This window comes from Symsagittifera roscoffensis, chromosome 3 (assembly GCF_963678635.1).
Source record: "Symsagittifera roscoffensis chromosome 3, txSymRosc1.1, whole genome shotgun sequence".
Taxonomy (NCBI): domain Eukaryota; kingdom Metazoa; phylum Xenacoelomorpha; order Acoela; family Convolutidae; genus Symsagittifera; species Symsagittifera roscoffensis.
This window is the reverse complement of record NC_087064.1, coordinates 34343679-34363440: the sequence shown is the minus strand read 5'-3', so window position 1 is coordinate 34363440 and position 19762 is coordinate 34343679. Positions and strand designations below refer to the sequence as shown.

The window sequence follows — 19762 nt, the reverse complement described above, 5'->3', positions numbered from 1 at the left end:
CAGTTGGATCTTCTTTAATTTTTTTGTGGTAATCAGAAGGTCAAAAGTATCGTGGTAACCGAGGTTACAGTCAGGAGTCCCTTCATCACGTATTCCAGTCAAATCCTTGGAGTTTTCTAGATATTGAAGTGATAATGATAAAAGAAGAAAAGTGTTGATGTCCTTACCATTAAAATCGCTACGGGTTACGTTTCTTCAATAAGAACACGCAACTCGACACGAAAAAATATAATTTACAAATATAATTGTTACAAACAAAAAATTTCGCCGAAAGTTATTTTGTCATTAAATAATCCGAGTACGCAAGTTTCCAAGTATTGCCAGGGAGATTCTTTGTCTTAAAAAGCTGCCTGCTCTGGGTTCCTCAGTGCATATGCTTTCGTTCTCACAAAGCTTGCTCAAGAAAATTTGTGTGCTGGGGCCGCCCGCACCCTGAATCTCAAACGCTAACGGTTGAAAAGATGCCCATCATCTACTAAGTCTTTATAATTGTCATTTTTTCGCTCATCCGCTTTAGCGTCATCCGTACCAGGGTTAAAAACAGACACGGCACTAATCCAAATAGGAGCTAAGGAGTCTACCGTTACATCCCACAAAAGCTGCTTACCAACAGCCCATGAAACAAGCGTAAAACCGTCTGGTCGCTTCTGATCGGTCCTGTAGAGGTGTCAAGATTCTAAAACAGACGGAATGAGAGTAGAAGGTAAATTCTGCTTTATAAATGCATTCAAGTTTGAGAATCTTCCTGCACTTTTGAAGCCAGAAAACCATGACAACCATCTTTAGTAACGTCTTTTAGACAGACCAGAAAATCAACTGGCTAGGTCGAGATGGTGAAAAACGAGTAGAATTTAGGTAACTGACGCCGGCCAGTCGTTCATAGTTACTTTTTCTACGCTCAGTCACTGTGCAGTATTTGGGCGAATGTTACAAAGACGTTTTTATGGCGCTTCTGGGTAGGGAATTCAAGTACTTGACTTTTGCTGGAATTGAGAATTGACAGGGTCACAGGAATTGGGAATTGGAATTGGCGTCAATTCCAGTTTCGGGAAGGGGAATTGGAATTGAATTTTTGGCTGGAATTGACATGGTATTTACATCAAAAATTGGCAAATGAAGCTGATATCTTGAAAAATGACTCGGTCTAAATGACAACCATCTTCACACGCATTTACGCCATTCGCAAACTTTTGAACCTTCTCGAAGTCCTATTGCAATTGTGAGTTGTTCAGACTTTTTTTATGCCAGAGTAGCGTAAAAACAACAGCAGTAAGAAAACAAAGGCTAGATTAAACCTACTTTCCTTCGGATAACAAAAGCAATACCAAGTTATAATATTTTACCCTAAAAAGGCTCGCGAGAGACAAAAAAACTGCCTTTGTTTCAACGTCTGATTTTGCCATCCACAGGTGACGCTGCTAATTTGCATCGCAACTGGTCACGCTGTTAATTTGCATCGCAACTGTTTCGAAAGAGTTTTTTTTGAAATTTGTGTCGAAACGCAAACTTTTAATTCTAAGCAAAAAATAAATTGCGACCACGCAGACAAGAAAAAAAGCTGTTAGAATAATCATTTTTTGGCTTTCTATACGGGCCTTAAATTTTATTCCAGTTTAAAAAGGTTGACCAATATATACAATCAAAATCTTAGTTCCGTCAAAAATTATCATCAACTAAAGTGCGCAAAATCCATATTATTGAAATGGGGCATAATTTTTTAATTGGCTTTCGACTAGAACATTTTTTACACTTCTTGAGCTTATTGGGGAGAGGGCTATAGAATGAAGAAAATAGTTGTTCTATGTGTATTTTTGCTTAAACTGGAACTTTTTTTGCCAGCTAGTTCGTCACAAAACCATCAAGAGGTGCTTTGACAGTTAAAGCAAAAAATACACAGTCTTTTTTTTTCATTCTATAGCCCTCTCCCCGATAAGCTCAAGAAATGTAAAAAACGTTCTAGTCGAATGTCAAATAAGAAATTATGCCCCATCTAATGTGCAAAAACCAAGTACTTCTCAACTCATGAACAAAAGCTTCTAAATTCATATTTTGCATGTTTCGAACAGGCAGCTCAAGTTCGACTTGGTTTTTATGTCGAAAATTTTGATTTCTTCCTTTGAAAAGATTTCTGGACTGACTTTTGCCAGGGCATTTGACAGCATTTTTTTGTAGAAGAGTTTTTGCAAGCCACCGCGTCCTCTTTGATCTGTTCATTATAGGCATGTGTTGATTTTAAAGCATACACTGTGTCGCGTGTGCGTGTATGTGTAGGTGTGTGTGTGTTCAAGTGGCTGCAATTTGAATGCTACTCAGCTAAAGTGCCAGAATTACACGGTTGCTTTGATTGCGGCAATTCCAATTCCTACTGAAAAGTTATGACTAATTTTTATTTTAGGGCGGTTTCTGGATCCCATTACTCCTTAACACATCGTTCACGCTGTTAATTTGCATCGCAACTGTTTCCAAAGAGTTTTTGTTTGAAAAATTGTGTCATGACGCAAACGCTTAATTTAAAGCAAAACATAAATTGCGACCACGCAAACTAGAAAAAAAGCTGTTAAAAAAATTATTTTTAAACGGCTTTTGGCTTTTTAAACGGGCCTTAAATTTTGTTCCAGTTAACAAAGGTTGAACTATATATAAAAGTAAAGTCTTTGTTCCGTCAAAAATTATCCTCAGCTTGTGTCTCAAAATTTGACGCGAAATGAGAACAGTTTTAGGAATCGAGCATTTCCTTTCACATGTGAGAGGCTTCTCATTTCACCAACAGCCAAGTAGAAAAAAAGTTGAATCAAAAGTCTGCTACCTAAAGCATAGCAGTTTCTGAGGTTTTGAACATTAAAATAATAATAATAATAAACAAGGATTTAGACATAAAGCCATGGGGCTAAAATGCCCCGCGTTGGGAGTTTTAAACTGAGTTTTATAGTTTCTTTGAGTTTACACAGCTATTGCAGCAGTTTATTCTCCATGTGCATGGGACACTTTCCTCATATTTACTGATGAAATATATCCAGAAAACGTTTTTGAGGCTTGATTTGAGTCTTTCGTATTTCATCGCAAACAGGTCTTTTTCTTCCTGAGTCTGTAAAATTTTGTTTGCTAGTATAGGTGTTCTGTGCCAGAAATTGCTTTTCGATTTTTCGTAATGATAATTTTTGTGCGCTAAGTTATTTTTCGTTGATCTTCTTGTTGGGGCTGTAGATTCTTTGAACTGAACAAATTGTCTCCAATGGAAGTTGTATTGGTCGTTTATTATTTTATGAAGCAAGAGAATGTCGTGCATTTCGTGGTAGAGAGACAGTGGAAGCAGGTTTAATCTAATCAGTCTGTCTTTATAGTTGATGTTGTTACATGACAGTATCCAACGTGTAGCTTTTCTTTGGACATCTTCTATAATTTTTAATTCACACTTATTTGCTTTCCATATGGGTGAGCCATATGACACAATTGGGTTTACATATCCACAGTAGGAGTTCAGTTTCATTTTTAAGCTCGCTGATTTTGAAATATTTCTTTTAATTAAAAATAAGCAGCCTATTGCTTTTTGGGCTCTTATTTTTGCGTGTGCTGACCAGTTTAGGTTGTTGGTTATTTGTATACCAAGGTCTTTTTCTGAACAGGTTTTTTCAAGTATATGGTCACCGAGATACATGTTTAGGTCAAGTTGGGGGTCTTTGAATATTATATTGTGACATTTTTTCAAATTAAGACTCATGGAATTATCTTTGCACCATAAGTTGATTGTGATTAGGTCATGTTGGAGCAGGGAAGGGTTCGTTGCAACAATTTTATAATCGTCTGCGTAACCATAGCACGAGTTGGTGAGTGATGACGGTAAATCGTTGATGAATGTAATGAAGAATCGCCGATGAAAAGTGGTGAAAAGAAAAACGAAAAATAAAATTAAACTGGCTAATCACTCAGTGCATCACTCGAATTAGAGTTACGGCAACTGAATAAGTTTAGTTTTGATTTTCACTTGATACGATAAGACCAATAAGAAACATCAATAACTTTTATAAAAAAAGATTCGAATTTTTCATAGGAAAAAATGGAAGCTTCGATTCTATTTTTTAAGAATAGAAGCTTCGGTTCTATTTCTTAAAAGCTAACAAATTCTATATTTCAAAACACAGCTTCTTCTTTTATATAACTTGAAGCTCCAAATGAAAGCTGAAAGCCTTTTTGTTTTATTCTCACAGTCTCTGTTCAGTGCAGGTATGAAGCCTTGGCAGAACGTTGAATTTGGATTTTGGTGATTTCAAAAACAATTTAAGAATGTCTCGCTCAAAAACTTCAAAAAAAGGCCGGTGCTTTTGTGAAACTGGGCCGTTTTACTCTATTTGACTTAGGGCATAAAGCATAAATCAAGCGTAGAGAAACTACGTATTGTTTCGAATTTAAAGGAAATGCCGGATTTTTTGTGCTCGGGTGGTTTTAATTTCTCCAAATCATTTTGACTTTTCAACGAGCCATTTCTGACATACTTTTAAGTCTGAGAAGTATGGAAGCCCTGATGCGAAACTGTAAAAGATATTTTGCTTGTGATTGTTTTTCGTTAAGTTATGAGGGTTCAAAAATTGCCATTTTGCGATAGCTAACGCGCAATATGTTTTGCATTTTTAAAGCAAAATGGCAATTTAATTGCTCCAAAATGATTAGGATAGGCAATTTTGCTCTTTTTAATGTGTAATCAGACACGAAAGATACTAATTTATATTGTACATAGAAAATGTTGTGGACCTCTTTTTAGGTCGACCGAGTTGATTTTCGAGCGCTCCCAGAACATTATAACAACCCTATTTTGTGCTCCCCCACTATTTCTGCCTCGTTTCGGTTCTGAGATAGATCGATTTCGGGTAGCTGGTTACTTGACAACATTTCACTGCATACGTAAAAAACCGTAATTATCGGAAATTACAAGTCAACAAAGAATATCGAACTGACATAAATTTCGGTATTTAAAAGCAGAACTCAATGTCATAAAAAACGCAGAATGAAAACATTTAAAAATCAACTTTAAAACAGCGCCTGAGCAAAATATGAACTTTTTTTCGATCTTTCAGTTCTCGATTTTCTCATAAACGGTGCTTCGTTCACCAGAAAATTCATGAGTCACGACGTTGATTTTTTCTCGCTATGAATTTGTCATCCGGCATGGACCGACAAAACTCAGATATATATATACATTGACATTTATGATTTATGTTGTTACATATGTTTATGATGTTGCATGCCATAAACATACATTTAGCCGGTCAATCGACCTTGAGAGATCTCATCTCAAACACAGACCGAATGAACGTTCAGAGCAAGAATAAACCTTGGTTTAAATTGGTCGTTTTATCTCGCTCCGCGTTAGCTTATCTGCTTGTCGATCCATTCGGATTCGGGAATCAAACGTTCATACATTCCAGAAGGCATTTTGATTAGGCCGAACCACCACTAGAGTGGTCTAAGTGGGCGGCGATAATGGAAATGGCAATATTCGCGAAAGATGGCATAGAAGTACGAAATTTATTAAGAGCCCGACCAACTTTAGTCTAACCAGCAGAGCCGGTGTTCGAACTTGAAATCACAGGAGAAACTGAAGCACAAAGAAAGAACAGAGAAGTCAGAAATCAAGAGGAAAGAGTAGGTTGGGAAAACCATGTCATCAAAGCGAGAGAAAAGGGAGTACTTTGTAACTCATTCAGATGGGACGAAGCAGACGCGAAAGTACGCAGCTACATATTCTTATGTTTAGGAGCGGACGGAAAAGACAATTGCAACAGAAACGGCCTAATCTGGAGTTACAACCGTTTCTACCCAAGAAATCATGACAACCCTCGAAGATATTTTTATCACAACACAAATCATCGCTTTTGAAAGATACAATTTCATTTGTCGAAAACAGAAAAAGAATGAGAGCTTAGAACAATTCCATTCGGATCTCGTGGAATTAGCATCGCGGGCAGATTGTGGAGACCGCGAGGAAGAATGGGTTCGAGACATGTTCACGGCACACATGAACAACGACAAAATAGCCGAGGAAATATTGGCACAGACCAGAACTCCACAAGATGCATATGAATATGCAAATCGCCGGGAAAAAGGTATCGAACATAGTAGAACTATGAAAATCAACCCTTTTAGCGGACATCAAATAACGACAAAGCAAGAACCGGTCAATTACATTAACACCCGAGGGCGCACAAAGAGGGCGAGGCGCTCGAGGCAGACCGTTTCAACGAGGATCACAAAATAACAAGAGGACAGCCAAGGGCTACAAACACAGGAAATCAAAAACAGTGCTATAAATGCGGCAACCAGTATAACCAAAATCATCTACAGACCTGTCTCGCTAAAGATAAAATTTGTGCAAAATGCGTCAAACGAGGGCACTTTGCCAAAGTATGCCCCGATCAACACAAGTCAACTATCTTGAAGATACCCAAATCGACCAACAGGAGGAGCTTGACACCGAAAGCTTGGAAACAGAAAACGACCCAGTGGCGTTCGCAGAATTTTCTTCCAGCAATTGTTGGGATAATTATCAAATAGACAATTTTTCGGTGATGGCAATCGAGGAATCATTAAGAATACAAGAACATTGGTTGCAGATGATCTAAACGGACATATTGTGAAACTAAAAAACCAATTCCGAACAATTGTTTGCTTTTGCCGAATCGGGCAGCCCAATCTCTTTTCTAAACGAAAAAACCGCAAGGCGTCTCCAACAACATGACAAAACTGCACTGTTTAATTAAAACCATCCCATCGGGAGACACAGCCCGCATTTTAGCTTGCTATAATGGCGAAACGATCGTTCCGAAAGGAAGATTGATAATTACAATCGGCAATTCCAATTCCTACTGAAAGTTATGACTAATTTTAATTTTAGGGCGGTTTCTGGATCCCATTACTCCCTAACACATCGTTCACGCTGTTAATTTGCATCGCAACTGTTTCCAAAGAGTTTTTTTTTGAAAAATTGTGTCACGACGCAAACGCTTAATTTAAAGCAAAACATAAATTGCGACCACGCAAACCAGAAAAAAAGCTGTTAGAAAAAATTATTTTTTAACGGCTTTTTGCTTTTTAAACGGGCCTTAAATTTTGTTCCAGTTAACAAAGGTTGAACTATATATAAAAGTAAAGTCTTAGTTCCGTCAAAAATTATCCTCAGCTTGTGTCTCAAAATTTGACGCGAAATGAGGACAATTTTAGGAATCGAGCATTTCCTTTCACATGTGAGAGGCTTCTCATTTCACCAACAGCCAAGTAGAAAAAAAGTTGAATCAAAAGTCTGCTAACTAAAGCATAGCAGTTTCTGAGGTTTTGAACATATTTTGCATCGCCGATGAAAAGTGGTGAAAAGAAAAACAAAAAATAAAATTAAACTGGCTAATCACTCAGTGCATCACTCGAATTAGAGTTACGGCAACTGAAAAAGTTTAGTTTTGATTTTCACTTGATACGATAAGACCAATAAGAAACATCAATAATTTTAAGAAAAAAAAGATTCGAATTTTTCATGTGAAAAAATGGAAGCTTCGATTCTATTTTTTAAGAATAGAAGCTTCGGTTCTATTTCTTAAAAGCTTACAAATTCTATATTTCAAAACACAGCTTCTCCTTTTATATAACTTGAAGCTCCAAATGAAAGCTGAAAGCCTTTTTGTTTTATTCTCACAGTCTCTGTTCAGTGCAGTTATGAAGCTTTGGCAGAACGTTGAATTTGGATTTTGGTGATTTCAAAAACAATTTAAGAATGTCTCGCTCAAAAACTTCAAAAAAAGGCCGGTGCTTTTGTGAAACTGGGCCGTTTTACTCTATTTGACTTAGGGCATAAAGCATAAATCAAGCGTAGAGAAACTACGTATTGTTTCGAATTTCAAGGAAATGCCGGATTTTTTGTGCTCGGGTGGTTTTAATTTCTCCAAATCATTTTGACTTTTCAACGAGCCATTTATGACATACTTTTAAGTCTGAGAAGTATGGAAGCCCTGATGCGAAACTGTAAAAGATATTTTGCTTGTGATTGTTTTTCGTTAAGTTATGAGGGTTCAAAAATTGCCATTTTGCGATAGCTAACGCGCAATATGTTTTGCATTTTTAAAGCAAAATGGCAATTTAATCGCTCCAAAATGATTAGGATAGGCAATTTTGCTCTTTTTTTTGTGTAATCAGACACGAAAGATACTAATTTATATTGTACATAGAAAATGTTGTGGACCTCTTTTTAGGTCGACCGAGTTGATTTTCGAGCGCTCCCAGAACATTATAACAACCCTATTTTGTGCTCCCCCACTATTTCTGCCTCGTTTCGGTTCTGAGATAGATCGATTTCGGGTAGCTGGTTGCTTGACAACATTTCACTGCATACGTAAAAAAACCGTAATTATCGGAAATTACAAGTCAACAAAGAATATCGAATCGACATAAATTTTGGTATTTAAAAGCAGAACTCAATGTCATAAAAAACGCAAAATGAAAACATTTAAAAATCAACTTTTAAACAGCGCTTGAACAAAATGTGAACTTTTTTTCGATCTTTCAGTTTTCGATTTTTTCATAAACGGTGCTTCGTTCACCAGAAAATTCATTAGTCACGACGCTGATTTTTTCTCGCTATGAATTTGTCATCCGGCATGGACCGACAAAACTCAGATATATATACATTGACATTTATGATTTATGTTGTTACATATGTTTATGATGTTGCATGCCATAAACATACATTTAGCCGGTCAATCGACCTTGAGAGATCTCATCTCAAACACAGACCGAATGAACGGTCAGAGCAAGAACAAACCTTGGTTTCAATTGGTCGTTTTATCTCGCTCCGCGTGAGCTTATCTGCTTGTCGATCCATTCGGATTCGGGAATCAAACTTTCATACATTCCAGAAGGCATCGGCCGAACCACCACTAGAGTGGTCTAAGTGGGCGGCGATAAGGGAAATGGCAATATTCGCGTAAGATGGCATAGAAGTACGAAATTCATTAAGAACCCCACCAACTTTAGTCTAACCAGCAGAGCCGGTGTTCGAACTTGAATTCACGGGAGAAACTGAAGCACTAAGAAAGAACAGAGAAGTCAGAAATCAAGAGGAAAGAGTAGATTGGGAAAACCATGTCATCAAAGCGAGAGAAAAGGGAGTACTTTGTAACTCATTCAGATGGGACGAAGCAGACGCGAAAGTACGCAGCTACATATTCTTATGTTTAGGAGCGGACGGAAAAGACAATTGCAACAGAAACGGCCTAATCTGGAGTTACAACCGTTTCTACCCAAGAAATCTTGACAACCCTCGAAGATATTTTTATCACAACACGAATCATCGCTTTTGAAAGATACAATTTCATTTGTCGAAAACAGAAAAAGAATGAGAGCTTAGAACAATTCCATTCGGATCTCGTGGAATTAGCATCGCGGGCAGATTGTGGAGACCGCGAAGAAGAATGGGTTCGAGACATGTTCACCGCACACATGAACAACGACAAAATAGCCGAAGAACTATTGGCACAGACCAGAACTCCACAAGATGCATATGAATATGCAATTCGCCGGGAAAAAGGTATCGAACATAGTAGAACTATGAAAATCAACCCTTTTAGCGGACATCAAATAACGACAAAGCAAGAACCGGTCAATTACATTAACACCCGAGGGCGCGCGAACTACTCTAACAGTCAAAACACACAAAAAGGGCGAGGTGCCCGAGGCAGACCGTTTCAACGAGGATCACAAAATAACAAGAGGACAGCCAAGGGCTACAAACACAGGAAATCAAAAACAGTGCTATAAATGCGGCAACCAGTATAACCAAAATCATCTACAGACCTGTCCCGCTAAAGATAAAATTTGTGCAAAATTCGTCAAACGAGGGCACTTTGCCAAAGTATGCCCCGATCAACACAAGTCAACTATCTTGAAGATACCCAAATCGACCAACAGGAGGAGCTTGACACCGAAAGCTTGGAAACAGAAAACGACCCAGTGGCGTTTGCAGAATTTTCTTCCAGCAATGGTTGGGATAATTATCAAATAGACAATTTTTCGGTGATGGCAATCGAGGAATCATTAAGAATACAAGAACATTGGTTGCAGATGATCTAAACGGACATATTGTGAAACTAAAAACCAATTCCGAACAATTGTTTGCTTTTGCCGATTCGGGCAGCCCAATCTCTTTTCTAAACGAAAAAACCGCAAGGCGTCTCCAACAACATGACAAAACTGCACTGTTTAATTAAAACCATCCCATCGGGAGACACAGCCCGCATTTTAGCTTGCTATTATGGCGAAACGATCGTTCCGAAAGGAAGATTGATCATTACAATCGAGTCAGGGGGCTGGCAAATCAGAGCCGCCCTATTCATCGTAGTAGACGACAAAAAAGCAAACATCATCGGAAGGAACCTACTTCCGCAGATCGGCATCAAATTTATTCAAGAACAGAACACAGAAAAAGTACACGCTATACGAGAACAAGAAAAGTCGGACCCAGTGATAAAACAATGGGTCAAAGACAATTACGCACAATTGTGCGAACGTATCGGAAAATCCAAAAATCACACTATGAAAACACAGTTCATTGAAGAATTCAAACCAGTTCAACAGAAGGGTAGAAACACCTTCAGGAACGAGTGGAAGGAGAATTAAATAAACTGATTGACCAAAGACATATTATTAAATTGAATAAATTGAATAAATGTTCGGACAAACAATTCATAAGCCCAATTGTAATTACAGTGAAAAAAGATCAAACAGTTAAACTTGCGCTGGATTCGAAGAAAATCAATAAATTTATTCATAAAAACAAGTATCAGATGCCCAATTTTGATCTACTATTAGATAAAACTGCGCAGGTAACCAAATCAGACAAAACAAAGCCAACACTGCTCTCTACGCCGCATACTCTCAAATCCCGCTGGATTGAAAAACACGTGAACAATGCAATTTCAGTTTGGCCGGTGGCAATGCAACAGGGACGTATGAATTCCAACCGGGATTTTACGGCCTCACGGATATGCCAGCCGAATTTCAAAAAGCTGTCGACTTAACATTGACGAATTGTACGAACACGTATGCATATCTAGATGATATACTAGTAGTCACTAAGGGAAACAAAGAGTTACACCAACAGAAATTGAAGGCAGTGTTGGACAAATTTGATGAAAAAAATCTAGCGATTTCAATTGAGAAATATAAATTCGCTTGCACGGAGATTGAGTGGCTAGGATTTAAAAGTAACAGTGAAGGCACAACTCCACTAATTAAGAAAACCGAAGCAATAGAAAAACTGTCACCACCAAAAACATTTAAACAATTAAAAAGTTTTATGGGGTCAATACATCATCTCACAAGATATATACCAAATCTAGCACAAACAGCTGCAGTGCTCCAACCATTGCTAAAACACAGAGAAGAAAAAACCATTTGACTGGTCATGAGAACATAACACAGCTTTCAAAAACATATTAAAGTTAGTAGCTGAAATTACTCAAAACAAACACTTCGATCAACAACTAGAGACTCGCATAGTTTGCGACGCATCGAACACCGGATTAGGAGCTGCACTAGAACACAATTCGCCAGAGGGTTGGATAGCCGTAGCTTACGCATCACGTTTTTTAAATTCCCTCGAGGAAAACTACTTGGTAAATGAACTAGAATTATTGGGAGTAGTTTGGGCAATCAAAGACTTCAAATACTATCTTTATGGAAAACATTTCACAGTCATTACCGATCATCAAGCTTTAATCAGTGCATTAAACGCAAGCGATAGATCAAAAACAAGTCAGAGTTGACTCACACGATGGATTGATAGATTAATTCCATTTCATTTTGATATCAAACACTTGGCGGGGAATAAAATTGGACTTATAGACTCCATGTCCCAAAGTCCGGTTGGATTGGCAATACTCCCTAGTGAGTACAATGAGGAATTTGTAGTTGCATCAATTAATGCTTTCAATAACGACCTCGAACTGATTGACAACGTCATTCCAAATAATTTGGCCAATCAGAACAAAGCACCGTATGAGCTGATCAAAAAACGCGCGGAAAACAAAGGGCTATTGAATGCCACTTCAAACACTCATAGCACATATGAACATTCCAAACATTTCACTCAAGGTCAATTGCGAACTAAAACTTCAATTCAGTCTCACTCAAAAATCGCCAACGAACAGTCAGCTCTCTCTCTCAAACAAGATTTCACAAAGCAAAACAAACAGTCCAAAAATCAGTAAATTGTATCACTCACTCTAAAATGAGCAGACGATCAGACACTCGTGGATTTAAAGGAGGCTTCATACCCACAGAACTGAAAAGTGCCGATACAGAAAGGAAAAACTCAAAGTCAGCTACGCAGTGGCAAGGATCGTCGGACAGAGAAGAGAGTCTGTCAGGCCCAAGATGGCAGAAGAGGCTACCTACAAAAGGAAAGAGAGCAAACACTAACTCACCAAAACAGACAACTACTGAGGGTAACGCAAGAGAAGTCAATAGTAAAAAGAAAATTGAAGAGACACGCCCAAAATCAAACTTTCCCAAAATCGTTTTCTCAGACGACCAGGAAAAACAAAACAGCCCCACGGAGAGCAAAAATTTGACGGACCAGTTGAAAACGACGTCCTGCCAAACAGGGGACAAAACATCTTCCAGCGCTAAAACGGATTCGTGCACGACGTACTGCCAAACAGAGGAAAGAGCATCTTCCAGCGCTAAAACAGGTTCGTGCCAAACGGAGATTGAAGTAACCTCCAGGTGTACTCAAACAAAGCTATCTGGAGAACAGCAATCAGAAGATGAGATTTGGGTGAGCCGCGTAAACCCAACAAAGACTACACAAGAGGAGCAAAAACACAACGAGATACCCCCAACGATGACGACAAATACATCACTCGAGGCCAGCCACGAAATGATCACGGAGGGACTAACAGAAACAATAGAAAAGGCCACGAACACATCAGAGAGCGAAGGAGACACCCCATTGTTCTGAAAGAAACTCCAACGGGTGCTTGGTGTACGGTTCATCGCGGCGGCGACGAAAAAAGATCGAAACCTCCGCCCACTCATCAATTTCGTCAAGAAACGGGATTGGGAGGCCATCAAAAACTCTTATGGGCCTTATTGGTACAATATCAGCAATCGACTTCACGTTCGCGAAGACTGTCTCCTAAATCGATGAACGAATAGTGATACCGACTCAACTTCGCCAAACAGTGCTCGACAGCCTCCATTTAACCCATCTAGGATCGGCAGCCATGTTGGATTTATGTCAGCACGTCTGGTTCCCTCACATTCATAGAACCATTGTACACATTGCGCAAAACTGCAGACACTGTACAGAACAAGGTAAAAATCTAAAACCCATTATAGGAAAAAATATTCATTCATTATGGAACCAGAGGTAGAACCCAACGAGGAGGTTCAGCTAGATTTCGCAGGTCCCCTCCCGGATGAATTAAATTTTAGTCGCTATCGATAAGTGGTCGAAATTTCCTACGGCAAAGGTTGTTTCCAACACAACAGCCGATATCGCCATAAAATTCATGCAACGATATAATTCGAACAACAGCGTGCCAAGAAGATTAAGATGCAATCAGGCTCAAACATTCAGAGCAAAGAAATTCAAACTTTTTGTAACTCGAATAGCATAAAAATACTTTTCGCACCGGTAGACGACCACAGAGCAATAGGGGTAGACGAACGAATGATACAAAAACTCAAACGCAGGCTAGTGGTGCGAATTGATAAAACAAACACACCGTATCGTCTTGCTTCCGACGTAGCTGAAATAATAAAAACTTTACGGCTCACATCACACGGCTTCACAAAAATTTCACCTTTCGAAGCACACTTAGGCCGTAAACCCAACACTCCGCTATCAAACATCGCAACAAATAGTACACCGAATAACTTAAATTGGGAAAACGCAAAACATGCATGATTAGATTGAAAGAACCTAGAAAAGCCGCCATTACCCGCAGAGATCATGCATGACCTTCAAAAATGGTCGGAAGACGAGGTGATATTTAAGAAAAAAGGAATCTGAGTACACAATTACCAAAGAATCTACAGCTTCCAAAATCTCCAACACAGCAGACAACAGGTGCACGTCATAAAGTCATAGAACTATAGACCCGCACACTATGAAGAAAATAGTACAGCTGGCACGAAAAACAATTAGGATAGCAATGAAAGTAAAATCTCCAAAAACATTTGAACAAAAATGTAAGACAGTGGATGGAAAAATCTTGACATACACTCCACACACCGCTTGGGTACAAACATTTGGCAAACAACCAAGATTTTCAAGGAATAGCGGAGCAGCTTTTGTACCAAACCCTTTAATTTATGGACCTTGTAGGACCATCCCAGCTAAGCGATTATGTGGCTTATAAATCCGCACGGAGAAATCGACTATGTCTACGTTTTTTAGACATCAACAACACCAACGCGCCTCAACATGCAATGTTTCAAGAAGACGTGGTGAAGGGCCTCCCGGTGAAATACAAGAAAAAGTCGAAACAACAAACGATCAGTCCAACAAAACGAAAGGCGAAAGCAACGGGTAAGTGCACAGGAGGACGACCTACAAGACAACCCCAGAACAGAGGAATGACTTTGGAAACAGATGCATCAACAGAGAAGGAGAAGACAACAACGGTAGATGTGGAATCAAGCCAGGATGACAATAGTTCAACCACATCATCGGAAGATGTGGCCCCTTCGCCGGAACGGCAGAATCAAAAAACAACCCCACCAGCAACAGAACCTTCAAGAAGATCCACCCGGAACCGCCAATCGGCGTTGTCAAATGCATTTGGGAACGCAAGCCCAATTAACACCATTTTCGACCCGAGCAACACTAACAAAGAAAGTCGACGATTTGAGATAGATTCGCCACCCGAACAAGACAGCTCAAATTATCCAAGCTTGAAAATTTTTATCAAGGAAATGGGTTTTTCGGACGAAACCCCAGAGTATCAAGCGTGCCTAAAGTTCATTTAGGCTATAAGCCCTAAACAGACCAAAAAGAAAGAGGAAGTGGTTGATTTAACGTCTTTAACGGATGAGATGGCGGAGAACAATAACGATATTTTACTTATTAAAGGGGGAAAAACTCAGAAACTTGATGCTGATGCAGAAATGCCAGATGATGAAGAACAACACTCCGCTACCAAACATCGCAACAAATAGTACATCGAATAACTTAAATTGGGATGCATGTTTAGATTGAAAGAACCTAGAAAAGCCCCCACTACCCGCAGTGATCATGCATGACCTTCAAAGATGGTCGGAAGACGAGGTGACAGTTGAGAAAAAAGGAATCTGAGCACACAATTACCAAAGAATCTACAGCTTCCAAAGTCTCCAACACAGCAGACAACAGGTGCACGTCATAAAGTTATAGAACTAGCCAAAGATAAACTTAACGTGAGATACAAAGGGATACAAACAACAATAAACCCACACACTAAGAAGGACGGGGACGAAAACTCAAAAACCTAAAACTAGACGGTCCCACGTGGACTTTAAAACTCAATTATCAGTTATAATTTAAGTGTCAAGGGAAAATGTCATCCGGCATGGACCGACAAAACTCAGATATATATACATTGACATTTATGATTTATGTTTTTACATATAATTATGATGTTGCATGCCCCAAACATACATTCAGCCGGTCAATCGACCTTGAGAGATCTCATCTCAAACACAGACCGAATGAACGGTCAGAGCAAGAATAAACCTTGGTTTAAATTGGTCGTTTTATCTCGCTCCGCGTTAGCTTATCTGCTTGTCGATCCATTCGGATTTGGGAATCAAACGTTCATACATTGAGGTATGACAGAATTCTAGCGAGAACACCTACAATATTTTAAAAAAAATAGGGTGGGTCGCTGAAAATGGTTGTCTAAAATAGTACCAAAGTGAGGACCGCTCTGTTCGTGAAAGGATCGAATCTATGGAAGAAAGGCGTCAGACCAACCCCCACTACCTTAAATGCATTTGAAATTCTCTCCTCTTCTGTCACAGACGAAAAAGTAAGGGGGGGTACTGCAGAACCTTTGAAGTATGTCTTAAAACAATTTTCTTATTTGCTTTTCATTTTTTTTCTGTTTTGAAATTAAAAGCTACAAAATGACATATGAGGGATTGGTACAAAGTAATTTTTCTGTTTTTGGTTTGAAAAGCCAAAAAACAAGCGTGATCAGAATTGAATGTGACTTAAATTATTTCTTCTGTTGCACCAATCGCGCGATTTCCGCCCTGTTCTGGAAATTCGCGCCGTGTCTAGTGGGATCCGAATCCCTTGTCAGGGTCAATGTTGGTTGCCCCCGCCGCTTCATGTCGGATCGCATGGTTTCCTGGGCGCGGTCGTGCCTCTCCTAAACCAGTAAAAGGCTGAAATATTGCGTCACTGCTTGCCTGGATCGCGCCGTCTTTGCCTTGATATCGAATGTCGCGAAAGATCTTTTCGTTCGCGAAAATCTGCAAATAGCCATTGTTGAATGCACTGGTCCTGCCTCAGCATTTACGGTCGCGCTCGCGCCCGCGCCGTCTCTGCCCTGGTCGCGAAGGTTGCTATGTATATTTTTGGTCACGAAAGACTGGAAAAGCCAAATTTTTCTCGCGAGCAACGAGCCAAAAGTTGGTCATGAAGGTCTGGAAATAAAATGTGGACTTTTAAACTTTACGATGGACCTCAAATCAGCAACCGCAACCTTTTGAACTATATGCAGTGAGGCATAGCAGGTTTCATTGTTCTGCCAAGGATTACCTGAGTTTTTTTACTTGTCAGTTTGGGTGTTCAAGTTTTTCAGGCATTTGAATTGAAAAATCGCACCTTTTTTGGTCATTAACCAGTCGGTCAGAAGTCACGTTTTTGACTACAAGTCACAGGTTAAGACTTACTCAAGTTTAAACTGGTGTGTCAGTGTCGTCATTCTAATTGTCGTCTGAATCTTTGAGGAATGTGATTTTATCAACTAAACAAACTGAACTGAGGACATTGTTCGGTGTCTCTACTTAAACCTTTCAAAATAACTCGACTAGAATCCGAAATTTATTGATTTCAGAAGTGAAAGCGAAGGGTATCAACCTCTAAAAGATTAAAATTACACGATGATTCTTCTCAAATTAAGTTCTATGATCATACGTTGGTTCGAAGAAAGTCTTAAGACTCTGATGTTATAAGACTGACAAACATTTCTCGGTTCGGTTTTCCAGAAAGTCACCAAATTAGGGCCGATGCCACGCCGCCATCACAGCAATTGATAATTGGTTGTTAGATTAAAAGATAAGAAGTTACAATTCTTTTGGATAAAAGTTATTTTTCATTAAAAGTTTATGTTCTTTGCTGAACAGTTTGATTTATTTAGAGAATCCATCCGTTTAATCTAAATCCTTTTTTCAAATAAAATAAAAACCAGGTAAATATTGCATCAAATGAAGAAGAAACTCAAAACTTAATTTACGAAATTCTATCCTGTTTTTTTTTTGTTCCAGTTGAATCCAATTAAGTTGCAATTGAGCAATTGAAGTCAGATAAAACTTTTAAGTAGTGATCAGATGAGTCTTTCTTGTACTCTTCGCGTTATTCTGAGAGGCTACCATGCGATTAGCCTTAAACTATTATTCACAAACGTGGGCATAGGATTTTTTTTTGACGATGGGAAGGAGCAAATGAGGGCTGGTTAATTTATGGGGGGATCCTTCCTAAGTGCTTCGACACCCTCACCACCCAAAGGGACTCCTTTGCTTTTATTTTGCGACATCTATTGTGATCAACCGAAACCAACATCAAACTTTTTAAAAAATCTTCGTCGGCGCCAATTAAAATTCAATTTGAGGGAGCTGCACACTTTAACCAGCCTTTTTTGCATGCTAACTTCAGCAGAATAGTGTCTTTCTAGGGTTTTGGTACGGAAAAACAACCAATTTGGTAGAACTGGGAATTTTTCATGAGAAATTTTACATGCACGCCTCGGTGCAATCATTAACTCCGAAACTGAACGATTATTTTGAACAAATCAAAATTCAATGGATTACTTAGATTGCCATTTTAAAATAAAGCGAAATTTTTTTAACTTGTTCATACCAGTAGCAGGGGAGGGCATTTAGGGGAGGGCTTTTCTGAGGTCAACCTAAACAAAGGTCCATAAAAAAAAGGTCAACCTAAAAAAATTTGAAAAATTTTTGAAAATCCACTCACTCCCCCCCCCCCCCCCCCCCCCTCGAGAAAATCCTAGATCCACCCCTGGATCATAACGACCTTCATATTTGAAATTACTCATCGCGTATTTTTAGTTTAAGGTTCCTCAACCCACAGATATGACTGAAATGACTGCCGACATAAAATGGATGTGGAAAAATGAATTGTACACCACCAAATCAGCCCCGGAGGAGTTGGCTTACTACGAGAGGACAGCCAAAGATTACGAGCCGGAGTTCAGGAGGAATTTGAAGTATTGTGGGCCTGAAGTGTGTATGCAGTCTTTACTTGACTGCGAACAACAGTTTGGTACAGTAAAACTCTAATTTATTAAAGTTTTTTATCACAATTATTTATGAGAATTCTTTTATAATGAATAATACTGATAATCACTAATCGAGCAAAATAGCAAATTTACTCTTTTGATTAGGTTTTATTTATACAAGGAAATCAACAAAGCAGTTTGCTAGTTTGCTCTATTGTCATTTTAAAAAAGGTGTGCTAGGGATTGGATGAAAGGATAGTGCTTTGCAAGAAATTTTGCGGAAGCAATTGTAAAAGCTTAACTCTAAGTTTAACTTTGAACTGCTGGAATTGCTAGTCTTGACATAATTCTCAATTAACTCTCATAGCAGATGATAAGTCTGCGACTCTTTTTTGGCTGATGTTCGCGGCCGATTTTGAAGTAGCTCATAACAAGTTTAATTTTCAGGCTTCACCGTGCCTCGAAACTGCAGAGTTTTGGACGTCGGAGCAGGCACAGGCCTGAGCGGGGAAGCCCTAAGGAGAGCCAGCTTCAATGGTCAAATCGACGCTCTTGAGCCATCAGACAACATGTTTTCACATGCACAGTCAAAGCATATTTATTCACACCGATACACAGACCTCATTCTGCCAAATAAGGTTTTTCTTACCTTATATGCAAAATCGGGTTTTTAATAGGAAGTGATTAAATAACAATAAATATTTAAAGCGGTTTTTTGAAACCTTACTCTAAAAAAGGTATATAGGGCTTTCAGAAGCGATATCTGTCATAAGCCCAGGGCGGTTATCAAGAAGCCCTATTCTTTCACCGCCGATAGAGCTTTCATTTCGAACTGTTTTTCAATTTTAAAAACTTTATTTGATTTTCTTAGCGAGCGCTTTTAGCGCCAATTACGAAGCAAAGCCTAAAAATTGGCCCCTCAAAAACGTTGTTTTTGTGCAGAACTTACCAAAGCTCGTAAAATCAAACATAAGAACCACGAAAAAAAACTTGCCGCAGGTGTGGCTCAGGCATGTAATCTTAAGATGATTCGATCTCACTTTGATGGCTTAGGCTTTCCTTCAGTATATATAACTCCTCTATTAATTTTGTGTTGATTTCAGGAGACCTCGGTGCCCTCCTGTTCATATGATCTGGTAATTTCAATCGCAGTATTCAACACACGCTCAACAACGTAAGTGACATTTAGGTTGACGATTGTTTTAATTACACTTATAACTTAACCAACTGTTTGATTTTCATAATAAAAGTTTATGGCTTTTCCGAGGATTTTGAGT

The 19762-nt window shown here is 38.9% G+C and overlaps 3 protein-coding genes across 4 annotated transcripts in view; all 3 read left to right on the top strand.

Annotated features, from left to right (window-relative positions):
• Positions 1-19762, top strand: part of LOC134842670 (vesicle transport through interaction with t-SNAREs homolog 1B-like) — a 543554-nt gene that overhangs the window by 386707 nt on the left and 137085 nt on the right. The gene's annotated exons all lie outside the window — the stretch shown is intronic.
• LOC134842672 (mitochondrial import inner membrane translocase subunit Tim10 B-like) overlaps positions 1-19762 on the top strand; it is a 532474-nt gene that overhangs the window by 386703 nt on the left and 126009 nt on the right. The window lies entirely within an intron of this gene.
• On the top strand, positions 17133-19659 carry LOC134842671 (arsenite methyltransferase-like; the record flags this gene model as incomplete). Of its 2 annotated transcripts, none has more annotated exon segments than XM_063859119.1 (4): positions 17133-17438; positions 18322-18529; positions 18933-19123; positions 19589-19659. In XM_063859119.1, coding segments are annotated over 3 exon segments (452 nt in total), but the record flags the coding sequence as incomplete, so codon positions are not given.